At 48.4% G+C, this 19,601-nt stretch overlaps 3 protein-coding genes across 3 annotated transcripts in view; 1 reads left to right on the top strand and 2 right to left on the bottom strand.

Annotated features, from left to right (window-relative positions):
• Positions 1 to 4,897, top strand: part of LOC141990793 (uncharacterized) — a 33,254-nt gene extending 28,357 nt beyond the window's left edge. The window contains exon 5 of the mRNA XM_074958419.1: positions 4,674 to 4,897. Within this exon, the coding sequence (XP_074814520.1) occupies positions 4,674 to 4,777 (104 nt within the window). The 3' untranslated portion in view covers positions 4,778 to 4,897. The remainder of the gene's footprint in view (positions 1 to 4,673) is intronic.
• Positions 4,898 to 5,628: 731 nt separating this feature from the next.
• Positions 5,629 to 7,045, bottom strand: LOC141991318 (putative protein BRICK1). The gene is made up of 3 exons (XM_074959625.1): positions 6,922 to 7,045; positions 6,544 to 6,621; positions 5,629 to 5,943 (listed from the first exon to the last, which is right to left on the bottom strand). The coding sequence occupies exons 1-3, from the start codon at positions 7,043 to 7,045 to the stop codon at positions 5,912 to 5,914; spliced, it is 234 nt and encodes a 77-aa protein (XP_074815726.1). The 3' UTR covers positions 5,629 to 5,911.
• A 2,908-nt stretch (positions 7,046 to 9,953) lies between these two features.
• The window catches only part of FANCD2 (FA complementation group D2), a 202,334-nt gene continuing 192,686 nt past the window's right edge, over positions 9,954 to 19,601 (bottom strand). Inside the window, exons 43-45 of the mRNA XM_074958397.1 lie at positions 16,505 to 16,651; positions 13,602 to 13,685; positions 9,954 to 10,763 (exon numbers count right to left, since the gene is read on the bottom strand). Of these exons, the coding sequence (XP_074814498.1) occupies positions 10,692 to 10,763; positions 13,602 to 13,685; positions 16,505 to 16,651 (303 nt within the window). The 3' untranslated portion in view covers positions 9,954 to 10,691. The remainder of the gene's footprint in view (positions 10,764 to 13,601; positions 13,686 to 16,504; positions 16,652 to 19,601) is intronic.

Genomic DNA, 19,601 nt, shown 5'->3' with positions numbered 1-19,601 from the left:
TAGCTGTTCTTCAAACTCCTTTTTGGCTTTTCTTAATACATTTTTACACTCAATTTGGCAGTGTTTATGCTTTCTATTTACCTCACTAGGATTTGACTTCCACTTTTAAAAAGATGCCTTTTTATCTCTCACTGCTTCTTTTACATGATTGTTAAGCCACGGTGGCTCTTTTTTAGTTCTTTTACTGTGTTTTTTAATTTGGGGTATACATTTAAGTTGAGCCTCTATTATGGTGTCTTTGAAAAGTGTCCATGCAGCTTGCAGGGATTTCACTCTAGTCACTGTACCTTTTAATTTCTGTTTAACTAACCTCCTCATTTTTGCATAGTTCCCCTTTCTGGAATTAAATGCCACAGTTTTGGGCTGGTGAGGTGTTCTTCCCACCACAGGAATGTTAAATGTTATTATATTATGGTCACTATTTCCAAGTGGTCCTGTTATAGTTACTTCTTGGACCAGATCCTGCACTCCACTCAGGACTAGATCGAGAGTTGCCTCTCCCGTTGTAGGTTCCTGTACCAGCTGCTCCAAGAAGCAGTCATTTAAAGTATCAAGAAATTTTGTCTCTGCATTTCATCCCGACGTGACATGTACCCAGTCAATATGGGGATAACTGAAATCCCCCACTATTATTGAGTTCTTTATTTTGATAGCCTCTCTAATCTCCCTTAGCATTTCATCGTCACTATCACTGTCCTAGTCAGGTGGTCAATAATAGATCCCTACTGTTATATTCTTATTAGAGCATGGAATTACTATCCATAGAGATTCTATGCAACATGTGGATTCATTTAAGATTTTTACTTCATTTGATTCTACATTTTCTTTCACATATAGTGCCATTCCCCCCCGCCACGACCTGTTCTGTCCTTCTCATATATTTTGTACCCCAGAATGATTGTGTCCTATTGATTGTCCTCACTCCACCAGGTTTCTGTGATGCCTATTATATCAATATCTTCCTTTAACAGGAGACACTCTAGTTCACCCATCTTATTATTTAGACTTCTAGCATTTGTGTACAAGCACTTTAAAAACTTGTCACTGTTTATTTGTCTGCCCTTTTCTGATGTGTCAGATTTTTTTTATGTGAATATTTCCTGTCTGATCTGGCCCATACTTTATCCTCTTTCATCCTCTCCTCCTGACCAAAATCTAGAGACTCACGATCAATAGACTCTCCTCTAAGAGAAGTCTCTGTCCGATCCACGTGCTCCTCTGCAGCAATCGGCTTTCCCCCATCTCATAGGCCACGTCTACACTACCCGCCGGATCAGCGGGTAGCGATCGATCTATTGGGGATCGATTTATCGCGTCTAGTGTAGATGCAATAAATTGATCCCCGATCGCTCTGCCGTCGACTCCGAAACTCCACCAGGGCGAGAGGCAGAAGCGGAGTCGACGGGGGAGTGGCGGCCGTCGATCCCGCGCCGCGAGGATGCGAAGTAAGTGATTCTAAGTCAATCTAAGATATGTCGACTTCAGCTACGCTATTCTCGTAGCTGAAGTTGCGTATCTTAAATTAATCTCCCCCCCCCCCCAGTGTAGACCAGGCCTAAGTTTAAAAACTACTCTGCAATCTTTTTAATGTTAAGTGCCAGCAGTCTGGATCCACCTTGGTTTAGGTGGAGCCCATCCTTCCTGTATAGGCTCCCCATATCCCAAAAGTTTCCCCAGTTCCTAATAAATCTAAACTCCTCCTCTCTATACCATCATCTCATCCACGCATTGAGACTCTGCAGCTCTGCCTGCCTACCTGGCCCTGCACTTGGAACTGGAAGCATTTCTGAGAATGCCACCATAGAGGTCCTGGATTTCAGTCTCTTTCCTAGCAGCCTAAATTTGGCCTCCAGCACGTCTCTCCTACCCTTCCCTATGTCATTGGTACCTACATGTACCACGACCACCGGCTCCCCCTCAGCACTACACATAAGTCTATCTAGATGCCTCGAGAGATCCCCAACCTTTGCATCAGGCAGGCAAGTCACCATACGGTTCTCCCAGTCATCACAAACCCAGCTATCTATGTTTCTAATGATCGAATCTCCCATTACTAACACCTGCCTTTTCCTAATGACTGGAGTTCCCTCCCCGAGAGAGGTAACCTCAGTGCGAGAGGATACTCCAACATCATCTGGAAGGAGGGTCCCAACTATGAGAAGGTTTCCCTCTGCTCTCATTGACCGCTCCCCTTCCCTGGGCCTTTCATCCTCCTTAAAAGCGCAGGGGCTCTCTGAGCGGAGGTGGGACAAATCTACAGTGAAAGCCTCATCAACATACCTCTCTGCCTCCCTTAGCTCCTCCAGTTCCGCCACCCTGGCCTCCAAAGCCCATACACAGTCTCTGAGGGCCAGGACCTCCTTGCATGGAATGCACACATAAGCCACCTGCCCACAGGGCAGGTAATCATACATGCCACACTGAGTGCAATAAATAGGATAGCTCCCACTCTGCTGCTGGGCTTCTGCCTGCATTCTCTCCTACAGCTACCTAGGTTAATGATAGGGTTTTTGTTTAAATCAAGAAGTTTTGATTATAGTTTAGGTTAAGGTTCTAAAGAATGGCAAGTGTACCTTGCCCCCTTCCCACTCCCCTTCCAAACTCCCTCTCAAAACTCCCTGTTAGTGGCCCCTGGTCGCTTGCTCACTGCTTTATAAAGTACAGAAGAACTACAGCCACTGCCCAGCAGACCCTACAGGGCTACTGGCAAGGTGCAGGAATGAATTTGTACAGAAATACAAAGCATGTTCAACCTAGGAGTAATTAAAGTGTCCGACAGCTCTTGGGCATCACATTACTCCTGGGGGAATTCTGCACCAAAAAATTAAAAATTCTGGGCACAATATTTTAAAATTCTGCATATTTTGTCAAAATAATGCAATACAATCATGCCAGTTTCAATTACTTTGGTAATTTATTTAAACTACAATACAATGAATGGAGAATGGGAGTGGGGAGTATTGGAGGAAATCCCCAAACTCCCTTTGTCTAATAGTAACATAGCTAGGTTTGACCATTTGTTTCTGGTTATTAGTCAACAAATATATGCAGCCATATGCTCAGTATTACATCATAGGCAACTGAAGAGCAAGTGAGGGCTGGGGAATCAAGCTCATAATTTATACTGGCTACTGACCATCTCCAGAAGGTCAGTAGTAAACAGTTCACGGAGCACATTTTGATAGGAAAATTTTTCAGTCCAAAAATTTCGACCAGTTCTAATCACTAAAGCACCGTAAACATTTATAAGGCCATACTGTCATTTGCAATAAAGCTCCTTTACACCACTCTGGCAATGTAAAGGAGCCTTAAAAGGTTTATACCTGTTTTATGCTCCTGGGGGAATTCATGAAGAACAATGGGAACAATTCACTATGCAGGCAGGCTGCTACATTCTACTCTGCCTAAGGGACAGAGCCTAACCCACACCTATCTCCTCAGAAACATCCCAAAGCCCTGCCCCTCCACGCCAGGCATCCCACAGCAGTGATTGGCGTCTCCCCACACACACCCAGTCCTGTCCCCCCGGCCCTCCCAACAGCAATATACTTCTCCCCTGTCTGCTCTGGGCACCGGAAGCGACAAGCCTGCGTTGCCAGGGAGTGGCTTGTGACCGCTCTTGCGGCTTCCCTTTGCTTCACTGTTAGAAGTCATTTTTCTGCAAGGAAGCAAAGAAATCTGCAGGGGACATGAATTCTGTGCCTGCACAGTGGCACAGAATTCCCCCAGAAGTAATATATAGTGGACAAGGATCTGGAGTGTTTATGAAGCATTTTTAAAGTTTCCAATAGTTCTGGGGCCTTTGGCAGTCCTAGGGCATCTGGCCAAATTGATGTTAGCAGCTGCCTTCATTGTAAATACTACCACTCTGCTGAGGCTGGCAGGTCATAGCATTTCCTTAGCATTAGAAAAGGAACAAAGCCCTCATCATCTAACTGGGAAAATTCATACGATGCCCCACGTTTGCCCCCACAACTTCTATTGGGAGGCTGTTCCAGAACCTCATCCGTCTGACAGTTAGAAACCTCGTTCTAATTTCCAACCTGAATTTGTACACTGCCAGATCATCTCTCTTTGCTCTTGTGCCAACATTGTCCTTTAGCTTAAAGAGCCCTTCCTCACCTCGTGTTTGCTACTGTAAATATAGCACGGGATAATCAGACCCCTCTCTCAACTTTCTTTCTGTTAGACTAAACAAGAGAACAGCATATTAGAAACACTTTCCTGAAGGTTGCCAAGACAGTAGGATAGCAGGAAAGGCTTGGGCCTATCAGAGCAGATAGACTCTTCCCCCTTATGAGCTCTCCTTCAACTGCTAAGGCTCAGAATGACAGAAACCACCATCAGCCTGGAATGGCCCAGCTCCTGGAGTCTTGGGATGAGCTGATAATTCAGCTTTCATTTAAAACCCATCAGTTTCTATCCTTGTTTGTTGATGTGATCAGTCAGCCCCAAGGTCTCAGAAACCAGGAGGCCAAAGACACCCATGAGCTCACCAAAAATCTCATGACTTTCAGATGGGACCCACAGCACCACTGCAGTGCTGGCTGCTTCTGTCTGCAGAGAGCCTGACAGTGAATCAGTGGGGTGAGCACCCATTAACAGGATTGGAGTGTTAATATTCAAACTTAGTGCACTGGCACCATTAACTATTTCATCACTAATCATTTTAGGGGGGAAGGAGCGAAGCCTATTGGGGCAGGAATTGGTGGAGGAGGGAAGGAAGAGAAGAATAGCAAAAGGCAACTGCACCTGTTACAGTAACAGGCCATTGTGACTTCTCTTGGTCATCTGTACTTCATCGCCATGCTCCCGCCCCGGCATCCTGGCAACCCAGACAATGCACTCCAGCTATACGTCAGCTCAGACCTCATCAGCAGAGGCAGTTTATTGTTGAAACACAAATGGAAGACACCCCCATGTGACACTACAGAATACAAAAGACATAGAAAACTCTGAACCCACCCTGCCTGGAGAGTTTAAACTTGGCACATTACCTATTCCCCTGCCTCCTCCCCCCTTCCGCCACAAACACACACTGCCCATCTACTGCTCTGCTCATGGACTGGAAGGATGGATATACTTGACATTTTTGCTAAGAGAGATAAGTTGCAGTGTTTGCTGAAGTAGGGGTTCTTAACCTTTTTCTTTCTGAGGGCCCCCTCCATGCTATAAAAAGTCCACAGCCCACCTGTGCCACAACAACTAGTTTTCTGCATATAAAAGCCAGGGCCAGTGATAAGGGGTAGCAAGCAGCGCATTTACCTGGGGCCCCATGCCACAGAGATTCCGCTGAAGCTACATGGCTCAGGTTTTGGCTTCAGCCCCTGGTGGCATGGCTCAGGGCCCCAAGCTGCAGCCCCATGCAGTGGGGCTTCGGCTTTCTGCCGTGGGCCCAAGTGAGTCTAACTGGCTCTGCTTGGAGGACCTCCTGAAACCTGCTTGTGGTCCCCAAGGGGTCCCCCTGGTTGAGAACCACTTTGCTAAAGGAACTGAAACTACCAGTGGAGTGTCCCACGAACAGCAGGACACCCACTTCCTCAGCCCGTCAGCTTCCCAGAGAAGTTTTCTTCCCACAAAGCGACCTTTGGCCAGAGAGATTCTGCAGCTACAAAGTGTCGTAGTTCTACATGCACAGCTGGGAATGAGAGAGAGGTTAAGTGGCACAGGAGTATTTGACAGCTGCATGAATCTGTCTGTATAAAATCACTGAATTCAACGTGCTCATTTGCATTTTATCAATTTCCCCTGGAGCCATGCACTGAAGGCAGAGATACTGCATCGCAGGGAGCAGAAACAAGCTGAAGTCCTGCTAACCAATAGAAATAATGAAGAAATCAGATGCCTGACAGTGAATTCTGGCACAGCCGCACAATCTTCTCCAGGTCAGCTCCCCACCAGCCTTTTGCAGTTAGGTGAGAGTTTCACCCTTTGTTACCTGCCGAAGGAGAGCACAGCCTACAGTCACCAAGGGCTAGCGAGTCTGCCCACTCAGGGAAAGTTAATGAGAGCTCCCGTACACTGGGAACTGGGTAAAAGTTGTCCCTCACAGCAAGGCTGGGAGGGGCAGGAGTCCTCCCCAGGCCAGTGTCACCGATTCACCAAGATCTCCGTTCCCTCTCTAGCTCTGTTGGCCAAAACCAATGCCCCAATGTAAGTACTGCTGGGATGCCCACCAGAGTGTAGCGTGGGCAGGAGCTCCAGCGCTGCTGTTCGGGAGAAGGGCCTGCAACACCACCCCACAGTAACAACTAGCGCAGCTGGGCTCTGTGTGGGAGTCGTGCACATCCCCCCACTGTGTAAAGAACAGATTAGCTAGTGGGTAGTGCTGGGCACAGCGTTACTGCCTGGCTGGGAGGTGGGGGGGTACAGCAGGGCAATACCCACTGGAGATGGGGTAAAAGCTGCAGGGGGCTTGAACAGCAAGGCCCCGGCTGTCCCTGAGCTGCTAAGAGTGGGCTGAGCCCTGCCTCGAGCTACCCGCAGGGCAGCCCTCCCTCCCGTGCCAGGACTGTCCCCTGGTGTCGCCTCCCCTGCGCTACCCCTCGATGTACTCGATCCGTCGCTCCAGCGCTGTCAGCTTCTCGTTGAGGGTGGCGAGCCGGGAGCGGCAGGACATGTCTGCGGGAGAAGGGGCGGCTCATCAGGCCCCGCGGTACCCAGCCAGGACAGGTGCGCCCCGCCTCCGCCCACTGGGGAGCCCCGACTGCAGAACCCGCCCCACCCTAACAGAGAGCGGGGCCAGCGGGGCCAGGGTGGGATGGAGCCAGGCCGGGGATGAGAAGATGGAGCCATCCCAGACCTGGCAGGGTGGCTGGAGCTGAACCAGGCCTGAGGGAAGAGCCGGACTGAGCGAGGCCTGGGGGTGAAGCCGGGCTGCGGGGGAACCTGAGGGCGGAGCCAGGTCAGGCGCATACACACCGAAGGAGTTGAGGAAGTCCGCGATCTTCTTGATGGAGCTAGTGATCACTTTGATGTACTCGCAGTTGGCCCAGTCCTGGTGGATCTCGCGCTGCACCAGGTTCTCTTGCAGCGACACGGCCATCGCCGTCACTCCGCGCCCAGCCCCCCGTCGCACTGCGCATGTGCGGGCACAGATCGCAAAGGGGCACAGGACGGATCCCTGCCTTTACGAGCCGTTGGGTGGGGGTGAGCCTGCAGGAAGCCCGGATCCCAGCAGAGACCTGCCTCCTTCCTGCCCCAAGCCAGGGGCGGACAGCCCTGCCCGGGGCACCCCACCCCGGGGAAGAGCACAGGAGGGTGAGGTTAGTGATGGCCTCTACACCCCTCGAGCCCCCAGCCCCCGCTGCAGCCCCCCCAACCCTGGGGCCACCCCCCCGTCTACAGCCACGGCTACCCTCTAGCCATCCCCAATGCCCCCCATAGCCACTGCTACCCCTCCCATATAGCCACCCCTCTCACACCCCTTATAGCCAGCACTTCCCCCTCCCCTCTATAGCCACCCCCTTCAGTACCCTCAGTACAGGAGCAGCAGGTTTGTATAATATCTGGTGGTGCCCAGAAGGGTCCAAGTCATGCCTCCTCTTCCCCCCTCCCCCCCCCCCGCAACCTCCTTAAGGGTCTGGGAGGAAGTTTGGGTGTGGGAGGGGGGATGATGTCAGGCTCTGGGAGGGCATTTGGGTGTGGGCTCTTGGCTGGGGCAGGGGGTGGGCTCTGGGAAGGCATTGGGGTGCGGGGGGTAGGCTCTGGGAGGGAATTGGGGTGTGGGATCTGAGCTGGGGCAGGCAGTTGGGGTGCAGGGGATGGGCTCTGGGAGGGAGTTTGGGTGACGGGTCTGGGCTGGGGCAGGTGTGTAGGAGGGGGCTCAGGGTTGGGGTACAGGGGGCGAGGGCTCTGACTGGGGTCACAGGTTCTGGGGTGGGACAAGGCCAGGGATGAAGAGCTTGGGGTGCAGACAGGTAAGCCCTGGGCTAGGGCCAGAGAGGAGGACTCCCCCCAACCTTCTCCCCCACTGCTGCTGCCCCTCACCGTAGCCTCACTGGGGGTGGGGCAGACGCAGTTGTTAGGATATAGATATTCATGCCTGTCTGCAAAGGCCTGTACTTTAAGAATTTAGGTGTATTCTTATCACTTGGCTAGTTCTAGAGGTATAAAAGAAAGAATCAAAATCACTGTCTGCTGGTGTAAGGGCCTTCTCTTACTGTGACAGTCTGAGGCCCTGTTCTTAGGCTAAGGCCTTTGGCTAAGCAGCACAGGCAGCCATAAGCTAGGAAGCGACAGGTCACATCCTCACATTCCAAACTAGTCACATTGAAATAAAGTGCTATTGGGCTGTTAGGCACTATCAGGACAGGATTGTATTCCTATCACCTCCAGAGAAAGGGAAGTGCCTAGAAAATGTAAAAGGAAACTTAGTTTGATAGCATCCTGTCTGGCAAGAACTCACTTATCAATAGCTGGGATGTGAAATCCTCACTTCTGTATTGTTTTGTCATTATAGTTCCCACTTCGCTATTGTTCGTCTGTATAATCTCTGTCTGGTTCTGTGATTGTTCCTGTCTGCTGTATAATTAATTTTGCTGGGTGTAAACTAATTAAGGTGGTGGGATATAATTGGTTACATAATCATGTTACAATATGTTAGGATTGGTTAGTTAAATTTCAGGAACGTGATTGGTTAAGGTATAGCTAAGCAGAACTCAAGTTTTACTATATAATCTGTAGTCAATGAGGAAGTGAGTGGGCGTGGGTGGGAGGGGGGATGGGAACAGGGAATGGGGGTGCGGAAATTGGAATCATGTTTTGCTAAAGAGGGGAAATGGGAACAGGGAATAGGGGTAAGGAAATTGCAATCATGTTTTGCTAAAGAGGGGAAATGGGAACAGGGAATAGGGGTAAGGAAATTGCAATCAATGTTTTGCTAAAGGGGGAAATGGGAACAGGGATTGGGGGTAAGGAAATTGGAATAATGTTTGGCTAAGGGCAGGAATGGGAACAGGGACACAGGTGTAAGGCTCTGTGGTGTCAGAGCTGGGAAGGAGGATACTAAGGAAGGAAACTGGAATCATGCTTGCTGGAAGTTCACCCCAATAAACATCGAATTGTTTGCACCTTTGGACTTCGGGTATTGTTGCTCTCTGTTCATGAGAGAAGGACCAGGGAAGTAAGTGGGTGAAGGAATAAGCCCCCTAACAGCAGTGACGGTTGGCGGGGGGGTGCAGGGTGTCACTACACTCACCCAAGCCCCCTCACCTCCCCTGTGGTAGGTGGGTGCTGGAGGGGGCTGCCATTACATGTTGCTTCCTCCCCTGCTGCAGCCTTCTGCTCCACACCATAGCCTCATGGGGAGGGGCTGCCCTTTGCCCCGTGACCATGGGGGGCAGGATTACAGGATCAGACACTCAAGGAAGCCCGAGCAGCTGCTCAGGTGAGCGAGATCCAGAGGTCTGTTTCGGCATCTTCTTCCATTGAGTGCTGGGTGCTACCAATCATGTGTGCACCTCCTCTGGTGCAGCAGCAGTAGCCAGCTGCCTCAGCCTGCTCTTGTGCTGTAGCCTAGCCTTAGGTGGCAGCACCGGCAAAGGACAGCAGCATGGAGCGGCAAAGGAGAGCAGCCGCCCACTTTTAATCAGGCAGGGACGCTCCGGGGCTGGGGGGAGGCACGCCGAGGGCGGGGGGAGAAGGGGGGCAGCAGGCGGGGCTGGGGAACGCTCCAGGCAGGGCCGGGGGAGAGACCGGCCTCCAAAACACTGGTGGAGCTGGGCCCCCAGCCCTGAATATTGATGGAGCCTGGGCAGCATGGGCCCATGTAACTCACCGCTCCTGCCTCTGTAACCATCACAGCCATGGCTGCCCCACACACATCCAGGCTAAGCTCTAGAAAACGCATGTTGGTCGGAGCTGTTAGACCCCCAGAGAGCTTCTCCCACAAGGAGAGCTTTATGCTGTACCCTTACAATACACACTCAGTCACCGATTCCACGTGCTCAGGGCAGGAATTAGAGTTTATTCAATGAGTTAGTAAACAAGGCATTTGGAATTAGGCTGTTTTTTGTAATTTACAACTATAACAAGCCTTTCCCTCAACATTAATGAGCACTTTATGTTGCCACTAATGAGGGAATTTGGATTGCTCTCCCACTGATTCTTCTGTCCCAATAAAGGGCCAATGCACAAAGGTCATTCTCACGAGGGCTCCAACGGCTGGACTATTGAGGGAAGGTGGTTCTGTGCAAATATTTCATAGCTACTGTTCAAGAACAGGACAGATTATTTCTGTAAATATCACTTCTCTCACTTTGGCAACTAATCCAAACTCTCAGTACATTTCTAGACAGAAACCCACAGAGTTTCCCCTTGAAATCCACTCCCTAGAGCAGCAGAGAAGGAAAGGAATTCATATGGAAAAGAGTTTGTTAGGGAGGATCTGGAGGCAAGAACAAATAAAAATCGTTCTAGGTCTGACTTTTTTTTCAATATGTCTGGGTGCAAAACTACCAACAGATATAGACTGCACAACCAACACTAAATGGGGACTAAATCCCATCTATAAAGATCTGGCTACAAGTGAACCTTCTTTACTGTTGCACAGTATTAACATCTCATCATGTTGGAGGCATACAGCCTCCAACCCACAGAGTCTATTCAGCTGTGACAGGTGTGGATTGTTTTGGATAATACCAAGCTTCTATGCTATGGTGAGCTAACAGAGTGCTGGGAGGCTACAAGGTCTACTCAGAGCTCTCTTCATCATCATCATTGTGCTCGGATCCACCCTCGCTCCCTGAAATGTCACCTTCCTCCTGGAAAAGAGAAAAAATATTTATAGAACCAAGGACTGGATGTAACCTTGGGGGCCTGCAGACACAGATTGCATACAAGTCCTCCTAAGTGATCATTGGCAGGCCAGAAATGTCCATATTCAAACAAAAAAGGGTCAAATTCTTCTCTCATGTAGGTATTGTCTGCACTATGGAGCTGAATGATTTGTACTTCATCAGCCATCTTCTACATTTGTTCCACCAACCATTCAGTGCATCTATAAGAAGCCCTGAAATTTCACCCCATATCCAGTCTGCTAACACGCCACTAGTACTCTGCTGCACTGATCTGAGACAGTCCCGGAGGACCTTGTGTATCTCTGTTTACTGCACCCTATCAGTCCATTCTCAAACATTTTTTGCCAAGTACTATAGGATTCCTCTAGTTTTGGAGAATTATGGGAGCAGAGGTCAAACTCCCATGATTCCTTGTAAGTATCCTATAACTCACCTGCTCACCATTTCCAAGCTGTTTTAGCAACACAGTGGATACCAAGGAGTGCTGAAGTGGCTGAATAGGGCTGAGAGGTGTTTGAGTGGGTGGTGGTACTAATCCAAGGAGGAGAAACTGGATGTGGAAGGGAGAGTGCAAGGGATCCTGAGGGAAGTGTCTTGAAGGGAAAGAGAGTAGAATCTCCTGCCTGATCCTCCAGACCTGCCTATTGTGTAGCTCTGTCATAGAATCATAGAATATCAGGGTTGGAAGGGACCTCAGGAGGTCATCTAGTCCAACCCCCTGCTCAAAGCAGGACCAATCCCCAACTAAATCATCCCAGCCAGGGCTTTGTCAAGCCTGACCTTAAAAACCTCTAAGGAAGGAGATTCCGCCACCTCCCTAGGTAACCCATTCCTGTCCTGCTATCTCTGACCCTGGAGGACTAGGCACCGCCACACTGACTGGGATAGGGAAGTTAGCTGGCAGAGGAAGAGGTGCTGGGTGGAAACGAGAATGATTAAAGGATTAGAAGATATGCCTTATAGTGACAGACTCAAGGAACTCATTTGAGTTAGTTTAATGAACAGAAAGTTAAGGGCTGACTTGATCACAGTCTATCAGTACCTACATGGGGAACAAATACTTAATAATGGGCTCTTCAATCTAGGAGAGAAAAGCATAACATGCTCCAATGGCTGGAAGTTGAAGCTAGACAAATTCAGACTGGAAATAAGATGTACGTTTTTAACAGGGAGAGTAATTCATTGTAATTGGAGTCATTCTCCATCAGTGACCATTTTAAACTCAAGATTGGCTGTTTTTCTAGATCTGCGCTAGGAATTATTGTGGGGCAGTTCCTGGCCTGTATTTTACAGGAGGTCAGAGTAGATGATGACACTGGCCATGGAATCTATTAATCTATGTTGTCAACAAGGTTTGGTTGGAGCTCATGCCCTGCAGCTTGGGAGGACTGTTTGAGAGTGCCGCTGGGGAGAGCCACTACAGCAGGACACCAGCAAAGGCCTGCCTTCCAGGGGTGGGAGAGAGGCAGAGAAACCACTGTCCTAAGTAGCAGGATCACTCAGGCCAGAGGTGGGGAAACAGGCAGAGAAAAAACATGAGAGTGAGTGAGTGTGTGTGTATGTGTAAAAAAATAGCACAAGCTGCTAGTGACTGAGAAAGGGCTCTTAAGGGTCTGGGGCTGGTGGGAGCCTGCACTCCTGCCTAAAGAAGCAAGAGGGTGGAGCTAGTCACTAGCTGCCTCTGGAAGTATGCTGTAGGGAACAATCCTGCCCTTACCGGCGCAGTAGGAAGAGGGATAAAATGTGGCCTAATAAGGCGTTTCCAGCTTTCATTTCAATGACTGCTTAGGAGACACCAGTATTCTTCCCATTCCAATGGGCACAAGAGGGAGCTGGAGTGTCTTTGCCTCCCAGTAGCCAGAAAGGGAAACAGGCTGGTTGATTTGGGGTCCCAGTTTTGGTTCATCTGGACTTTCTTTAGCTTAACTTCAAGTCCAGGATTTATCCCCTGGCCCAGGGGTGGGCAGACTATGGCCCGTGGGCCGGATCTGGCCTGCGGGATTGGCACCCCCCGTGGTGCCGCGGGCCCCGCACCGCTCCTGGAAGCGGCTGGCACTACATCCCTGTGCCCCCTGCCGCACCCTTCCTGCACCCCAACCCCCTGCTCTGAGCCCCCTGCCGCACCCTGCACCCCAACTCCCTGACCTGAGTCCCCTCCTGCACTTCACACCCCCTCCTGCACCTCCACCCCCTTCCCTGAGCCCCCTCATACACCCTGCACCCCTCCTCTGACACAACCCCTTGCCCTGAGCCCCTTCCTGCACACTGCACCCCCTCTCACACCCTGCACTCCCTCCTGCACCCCAACCCCTTGCCCCAGCCCTACATTCATGGCCCTGCATGCAATTTCCCCACCGAGATGTGGCCCTTGGGCCAAAAAGTTTGTCCACCCCTGCCCCAGACTCTGCCCAGCTCATCTGAAGGAAGCAGAACACTCCCCATTGATTTACCAACTGTGGCACGTGGCCTTCTCACCCTACCAAGAAGCTGTGCCTCATCTTGAACTCAAAATAGCAAACAAGACTGATTCTGCTTGCATCGATCAGGTTATTAACTCAGTCAAGAAAACCTAAGGGCTTTGCTGTCTGCATTTTTTTTTTTAAGATAGATTTTTTTCAGCAGGCAGCAAGACCCTAATACAGTGAGGAGAAAGCACTGTCATGGAGCTGAGCAAGTGAGAGAGATGGTCTTTGCTCCTGCCCTGCGGAGAGAGCAGACACAAACTGTAACTCAACTGAAATACCACCAGGGATGCTCAGGAACCATAAAAGCAATAGGCACTGCTGCCATGTACAGAAATACCTCAGCAGGATCTTCTCTGGGGAGCTGGGAAACTCCCTCCCCTGGGTCATTCTCTTCAGAATCCTGAGACAGGATCTCTTCTCCCTAAAGTGAACGTGGTAAATACTTTATCAGGCAAATTCATGCATGGAGCAGCAATAGCGACCCCTGCTGGAACAGAAATGCACTGCGTTTGGTTGCAAATGAGATTTCTCTGCAGAAATGAGCTGCCCCTTCCCCCTCCCCCCCAATGTACTGCTTCACTTCGGTGGGGGTGGGGAAAGAAAATGGCCAGGCCTCTTTTAAAAAAAAAAAATTATGAAATGAGGTTTGGCAGTTTTGGGGCCCCCATCTGGCCCAAGTTGAAGTGCCAGCCATCAGAAAGAAGGGAAAAGGCAAGGGGCAGTCAGGGCTCCTAAATGTCAAACACTGCAAAAATAAAAATTGTCTATTCGCTCGTCTTTGGACAGCATTTCTCGGTGCAGGGGGCCCCATAAAAGCCTGTGCACCAGTTATTCCCCATCCGAGCCTGCAGAACAGCAATGAAGTGGTGCACAAGGACCTCTGAATTTCACCCAAGTGAGGATCAGTAAAAAATGAATGCTCTCTCAACTTAAAGAGCTAGTGCAAAAATATTCAGCATCAGTTCCACTAACAATGCACAGACAGCCGCTGATCTTTCTCTGAACAAGCATGCTTGTAGTGCAGGCAGTTAAACCAAAAGAAACTCCCATTTTTTAAAATGAATAGGGCCTCACATGACTCTGGGTGCTTTCTATTTACACTACTGTTGGTGGAGACCAGTTGCAAGGGGAAAGGCTTGTGAGAGCAGTGTCTTTCTGTCACTGACTTGTGACAATTCAGTACAAAACACTGGCAGGAGAATATTAATGTAACACAGTGAAGCACTCAGAAGCCAGTAAATACCAAAACATTAAGGCTGCCTGTACAATCTTAACTCAAAAACATCAGGGGCAGAGTTATTACACCACAGTGTCTGAATGACTTGGTCACATACTACAGTTCTGCAAGACCGCTGTCTCATTCAGTGCACAGCGAAGAGGGCAGGAGTAAACAGTGAATGACACCGGGGTCTACAGAACTCCTGCCTCATTCGGAGTCAAATTCTATATGCTGACATTATTGTAATTACTCTGGATTTACCCTGGTGCAACTCAGATCAGAATCTGGCCCTGACTACATAAGCTAGCTGGTGTGCAGTGAACGAAGCAGAGGCATGCTCACTGAACGATGAGAATAAACACATTAATATAATACACTTACAAATAATTAATTTTATTGGATTGAAAACATTTACACTTAGAATTTATATTTTAGTTTTTAAGTGTATTTAAGGTGTAGCTCTACTCTGAAAAGCGACCATGCAAGAACAATTCCTTCCTATCTGCAAACTTCATGAGACTGATCTACTGTCTTTGATGACCAAAGCAAATGTATACCTCATCTTACTGATGATGATGATGTACAAGATGACAAGACCTAACTTGAGTCACAGTTTCCAGGCTGAATTGCAGGGCTGGACATTAGGAAACAAAACATTGTTTTCTTTGTAATCTGAGCATATTCGATCTGGCATCAAGAGACACTCAATACCATTAGGTTTTTTTAGAGTCACTTTTCCAAGCGAGTAACACTTTTGTTTAATTTAATACAAACAATTATTTTTAGATGGCCAATAGCAATTGTATTGTGGGCACATCTACTCTGTTTCTGTCCTAGTAGGTCATTATTTGTCAGTAAATGTCAGACTCTTGCCTCATTCTCTGTGCACTAGATGAAATCGTTGTTGGTGACCATGTCATTAAAAACTGTATGATAATGATGCATGCACACAAGGGTCAGAGATAAGGCTGTATGAGCACAGCAATCTTTGGCATTTCCTGACCTTCCAGAGATTAATCATGCAACCTGGACAGTCTTTTCAATCTTTTTAAAATGGAATTTGATTATTTTTCAAGCTTGTCTCAATGTGAAGTTTAAGTTGTACCTGTGACAGATATGGCAATTTCCTGCAATATCCGGACAAACCTTATTGAATTAAGTTTAAGTTGGAAGTTCCTTGTATTAAAAATTCAAAGGATTATATATTATTATGGGACTGTATGTAATGTCTTTAGGTGGAGACAGCACTAAAGTAAATGTTGGGAAGTGTTATGAGCTTCCCAGGAATCTCCAGAGGGAGGTGTATGCAAATGTAACTCGTCCAGTTATGCAAAACCCAAGCCTTTTGAAGCTAAGCCCATTGTCTACACATCACCCCTTCCCAGATCAAAGACCCAGGTTGTATAAAGGAAGGGCTAAACTTTTCATGAGGTTGCTTGTTCTGAGCTAGCAGCTGTTATGAACTTGTGACTACAGAAAACCTTGTTGGTGGGATTTGAAAGATTCCTTCCTATCTGCAAACAGTACGAGAGGTCGATCTGCTGACTTTGATGCCAAAGCCCTTGTTGAGGTTGGGGTGATCTCTGGTAAGCTTATTAGGATGCATGTAGGTTCTTTTATTGTTTTTAATGTTTTCTCTGTAATGCTTTCTCCTTAGGAATAAACATGGTTGCTTGGAAAGAGTTGTGTGGTAACTTCACTGCAGGAAATTATGCTGTTTATAGCCTCTGAGGAGAAGACAACGCAGGCTTGTTTAGCCAGACTGCCTTGCAGGGGAACTCACAGTGCAGGCACAGGGGTGTCTGGCCTGGAAATATCCCAGTCAGGTGGGAGAGAAATGCGGGTCTTCAGCCAAGAGAAGCAACGGCTGGGGAGCTGGAAGCCTGAGAGTGGCTGCCCATGCTGGACCATGGAGAGGGAATACAGGTGCAATTTCCCTGAGCTGTGACAGTATCCAAAGCAAAAAAAAAAAAAAACTAAAACACCCCACTTCACAGGACTGGCAGTGCTGTGATCCTTACCTGCAGGTCCCTGTTTTTGAGGATGCCCACCCAGAATGCTTCCTGGCAGTGGTTGAAGGCCAACATGGCTTTTACTCGGTATACAAATTGCTCCAGGGACTTTTTCAATAAAGGCACGTGGTTGGTCAATCCTAGGTCTTGGTGAATCTAAATATGGGACACAAACACAATGAAATTACACCTAATTCTTGCTTAGCTTCTCCTGCTCTTTAAATTCTATGCAGTGGGGCATCTTGGTGTAAAGAAGAGATGCAAAAGCAACTACTGTAGTTATTCTCCTGACAACTCTAATGATTCTTAAGATGTTGTACTAGTCTGTAAGCAAGGTTACACTTATCCTTCTTATACAGATGGGCAGGAACGAAGCAACCAGGGATCTTGTGTGGCTGGAATAGTCCAAGGAGAATGCTGCCATCTCTAGTCCCATACACTTTTAAGCCTGATTAATATAAAAAAAGATTTAAAATCTTTGCAACCTTTTTTTAGCCTTTTGTGCAAGAGGGAGACAAAATTACTCCTCTGAGCAACCCAAAATCCCTATCCAATATGGAGAAAGGCCCAGTGAGCCCAAACATCCCTGCCCAGCCCCACAGGGGCAGCTGGTAACTCCCACACAGAAATCCAACTCATTCCCCTTTAATCTGCTCAGTACTGTGGAGGGCCCAGTTTCTCCTGGAACCCATCTGGTCAGCCAGGGGCCTGTTCTAGCAGTTTAGCACCGTACAGCAGTGATATAAAACTCTTCTGAGTAAATCACATCCTATTGTCTTTGCTCAAGGCTAATCTTTGTTTTGCCAGTCTCCTCTCAGATGGAATCCCAGTCACCCAGTGTCTACCATACATACACTTCCTCTCACTAAAATGTACCGCGCACCAGGTAGAGTGATGGAAGCTGCATACTCTGCACCGAGTGCTTTAGAAAGAGGGAGCACAAGATCCCAGAATTCATTTACAAGGCTATAAATCCCTGCTCCCTGGCTGGCTGCCCTCCCAAGTTCCTCTCCCTTGGCAGTGCCCTTCCTCCCTGTCTCAATGGCCTCTCCTGTCAGGGTTCCGAAGAGTCCCTACACAGCACACAGGCTCCACTGGGATTCCTGCCTCCAAGCATTCTCACATGGATTAAAAACCTAAGGAAATTCCCTGGTAAAACATTTAGCTAGGCTGGAGTTAAGCTTGTAACTGTCAGGTACCGAAGAGAAAAACTGAAGAGAATGCTGATGCTGTTATTAGTTTCCTCCAAAGAGATGCAAACATGGTCTTGAAAGGCACACTTAGGGCCATCCGCTCTGCTGTTACACTTCTTCCTCTGCTAAAATGGACCTCCCAAGCACCAGGCCTTCAAGCAGAAACTGCCAGGGGCCCTGGGACAGCCAGAGGAATGGGCAATGGGATCTTCCTGGGACAGGAACATCAGCGTACCAGATCCTGGGCAGTCAGTCAGTCTGAGGCAACTGAACCTTCTCTGCTCCTCTGCCAGCAGTGGGATAGGCAGAGGAACTTTGCATGGCAGCATGGGGTAGAAGTCAAGACATGGATTGGTCTATTTGATGTGTAGTGAGGTGGAGTGGCCTCCTTCCCCACTTGAGAACAAGGGACAGCTATAGGTGGGAAAAACGTCCTCTGCCCTACCTTGATCTCTCTGTGATGGCTGCAGAATTGATTCAGCTGAGAGCCAAGCTCTGCAATGAACAGAGGGCTGGGATGCCTCCCGCTGAACAAATCAGGTGAATTACTTGCTTGAAGTGGAAGCATTCCCTGCAGGAGGATCCTGCTGGTTGAGCTAGCCTGTCTCCTAAGCAAGATGCCAAGTAGCAAGCAGGTGAGATTCTGCCCAGAGGAACAGGTTTTTTTTTGTCTCCTTGGCTGGAGAGCTGCTTCTTGTGTCTCCTCTTGTTAATGTAGGCTAGAGCTGACATAATGATTTCTGGTTTCAGAGTAGCAGCCATGTTAGTCTGTATTCGCAAAAAAAAAAAAAGGAGTACTTGTGGCACCTTAGAGACTAACAAATGTATTAGTCTCTAAGGTGCCACAAGTACTCCTTTTCTTATAATGATTTCTGTCAACCCTGTCTACAATCCCTGGCCCAAATGAGACAGGAAGACTGCTCCTCATACTTTTCTGCTAGTATCTACAGAGATAACCATGTGCTGGGATCTCTAGGGGCACTCCTCTCCATCGGGGAGGGAGTGAGGGGTATTCCACCATCTCAGGGAAACATGCAGGCTACATCCAAACCAATCCTGTTCTTGTAGTCACCTTCCTGCAAGCTCCGTTGAGAGAGCAGGGAGAGAATAGAGGTCAAGCATGTTGCTATGCCCAGGGTCCTACAATGGAAGCCAGAATTCCCAGTGGCTGCAGGACCTTTGAGCGTAGTCCTCCTCATGTCTTTAACCTTTGACAGATGATGCTTTGTAGGGAGCACAATCGCTTCCTCCCTACTAAAGGAAGCCCCAGATGTGCCAGTTGCTGGAATGGGTCTGGCACTCTGCTCTTCACTGGTGACAAAGCCTGAGGAGGGAATGCATTTGTGCCACAGCGTGAAGTCTCTTTTGTGACGGTGCACCCCATAAGGCTTTATGGAAACATGCTTATGAATGTGTGTGTGTGTATGTGTATATATATATATATATATATATATGGAATATGTTTTATGCTACATATGCCATGTAACATATCTATGTAAAGGTTATGATCTACTGAATATATTCATCCTATTTGTATGCATGTGTCGTTGTATTCGAAGTTATGAATATTGGCTGTATACTTGTTTGATTTTAAATAGCCTTAGTAGGGCATTTGGTCAGCTTCTTTAGAAAGGAATTTGCAAGTTAAGTGCCCAATCAAGAAGCACTTAATGGACAATGGATCTTGGAAGGCTGCAATCCACGTAAGAAGTCTACATGAGAATGTTCAAGGTAGCTTGTGAACCATGGCTGCTACCTGTAAGTTCTGAGTCATGCATGGCCATGTGACTTGCCCATGTGACTCCAAAACTCCATCTTGTAGCTGGAATTCTACAGAGGGGAAGGGAGGGGTATCCACCCGCAAGAGAAAGTCTACTTAAACCTCTGGGAGACCCCTCCATTTTGTCTTCAGC

Source organism: Natator depressus, chromosome 7 (assembly GCF_965152275.1).
Source record: "Natator depressus isolate rNatDep1 chromosome 7, rNatDep2.hap1, whole genome shotgun sequence".
Taxonomy (NCBI): Eukaryota; Metazoa; Chordata; order Testudines; family Cheloniidae; genus Natator; species Natator depressus.
The sequence above is the reverse complement of the archived record's forward strand: the minus strand, read 5'-3'. Positions and strand labels throughout refer to the sequence as shown.

Bases quoted from the DNA above. Each gene is read 5' to 3' on its own strand.
- LOC141991318 (XM_074959625.1), bottom strand. From the start codon at position 7,045: ATGGCCGTGTCGCTGCAAGAGAACCTGGTGCAGCGCGAGATCCACCAG. The intron at 6,622-6,921 runs GTGTGTATGCGC...CTTCTCCCGCAG, and splicing joins GGACTTCCTCAACTCCTTCG to ACATGTCCTGCCGCTCCCGG. The intron at 5,944-6,543 runs GGTAGCGCAGGG...GTGCTCTCCTTC, and splicing joins ACGGATCGAGTACATCGAGG to GGCAGGTAACAAAGGGTGAA.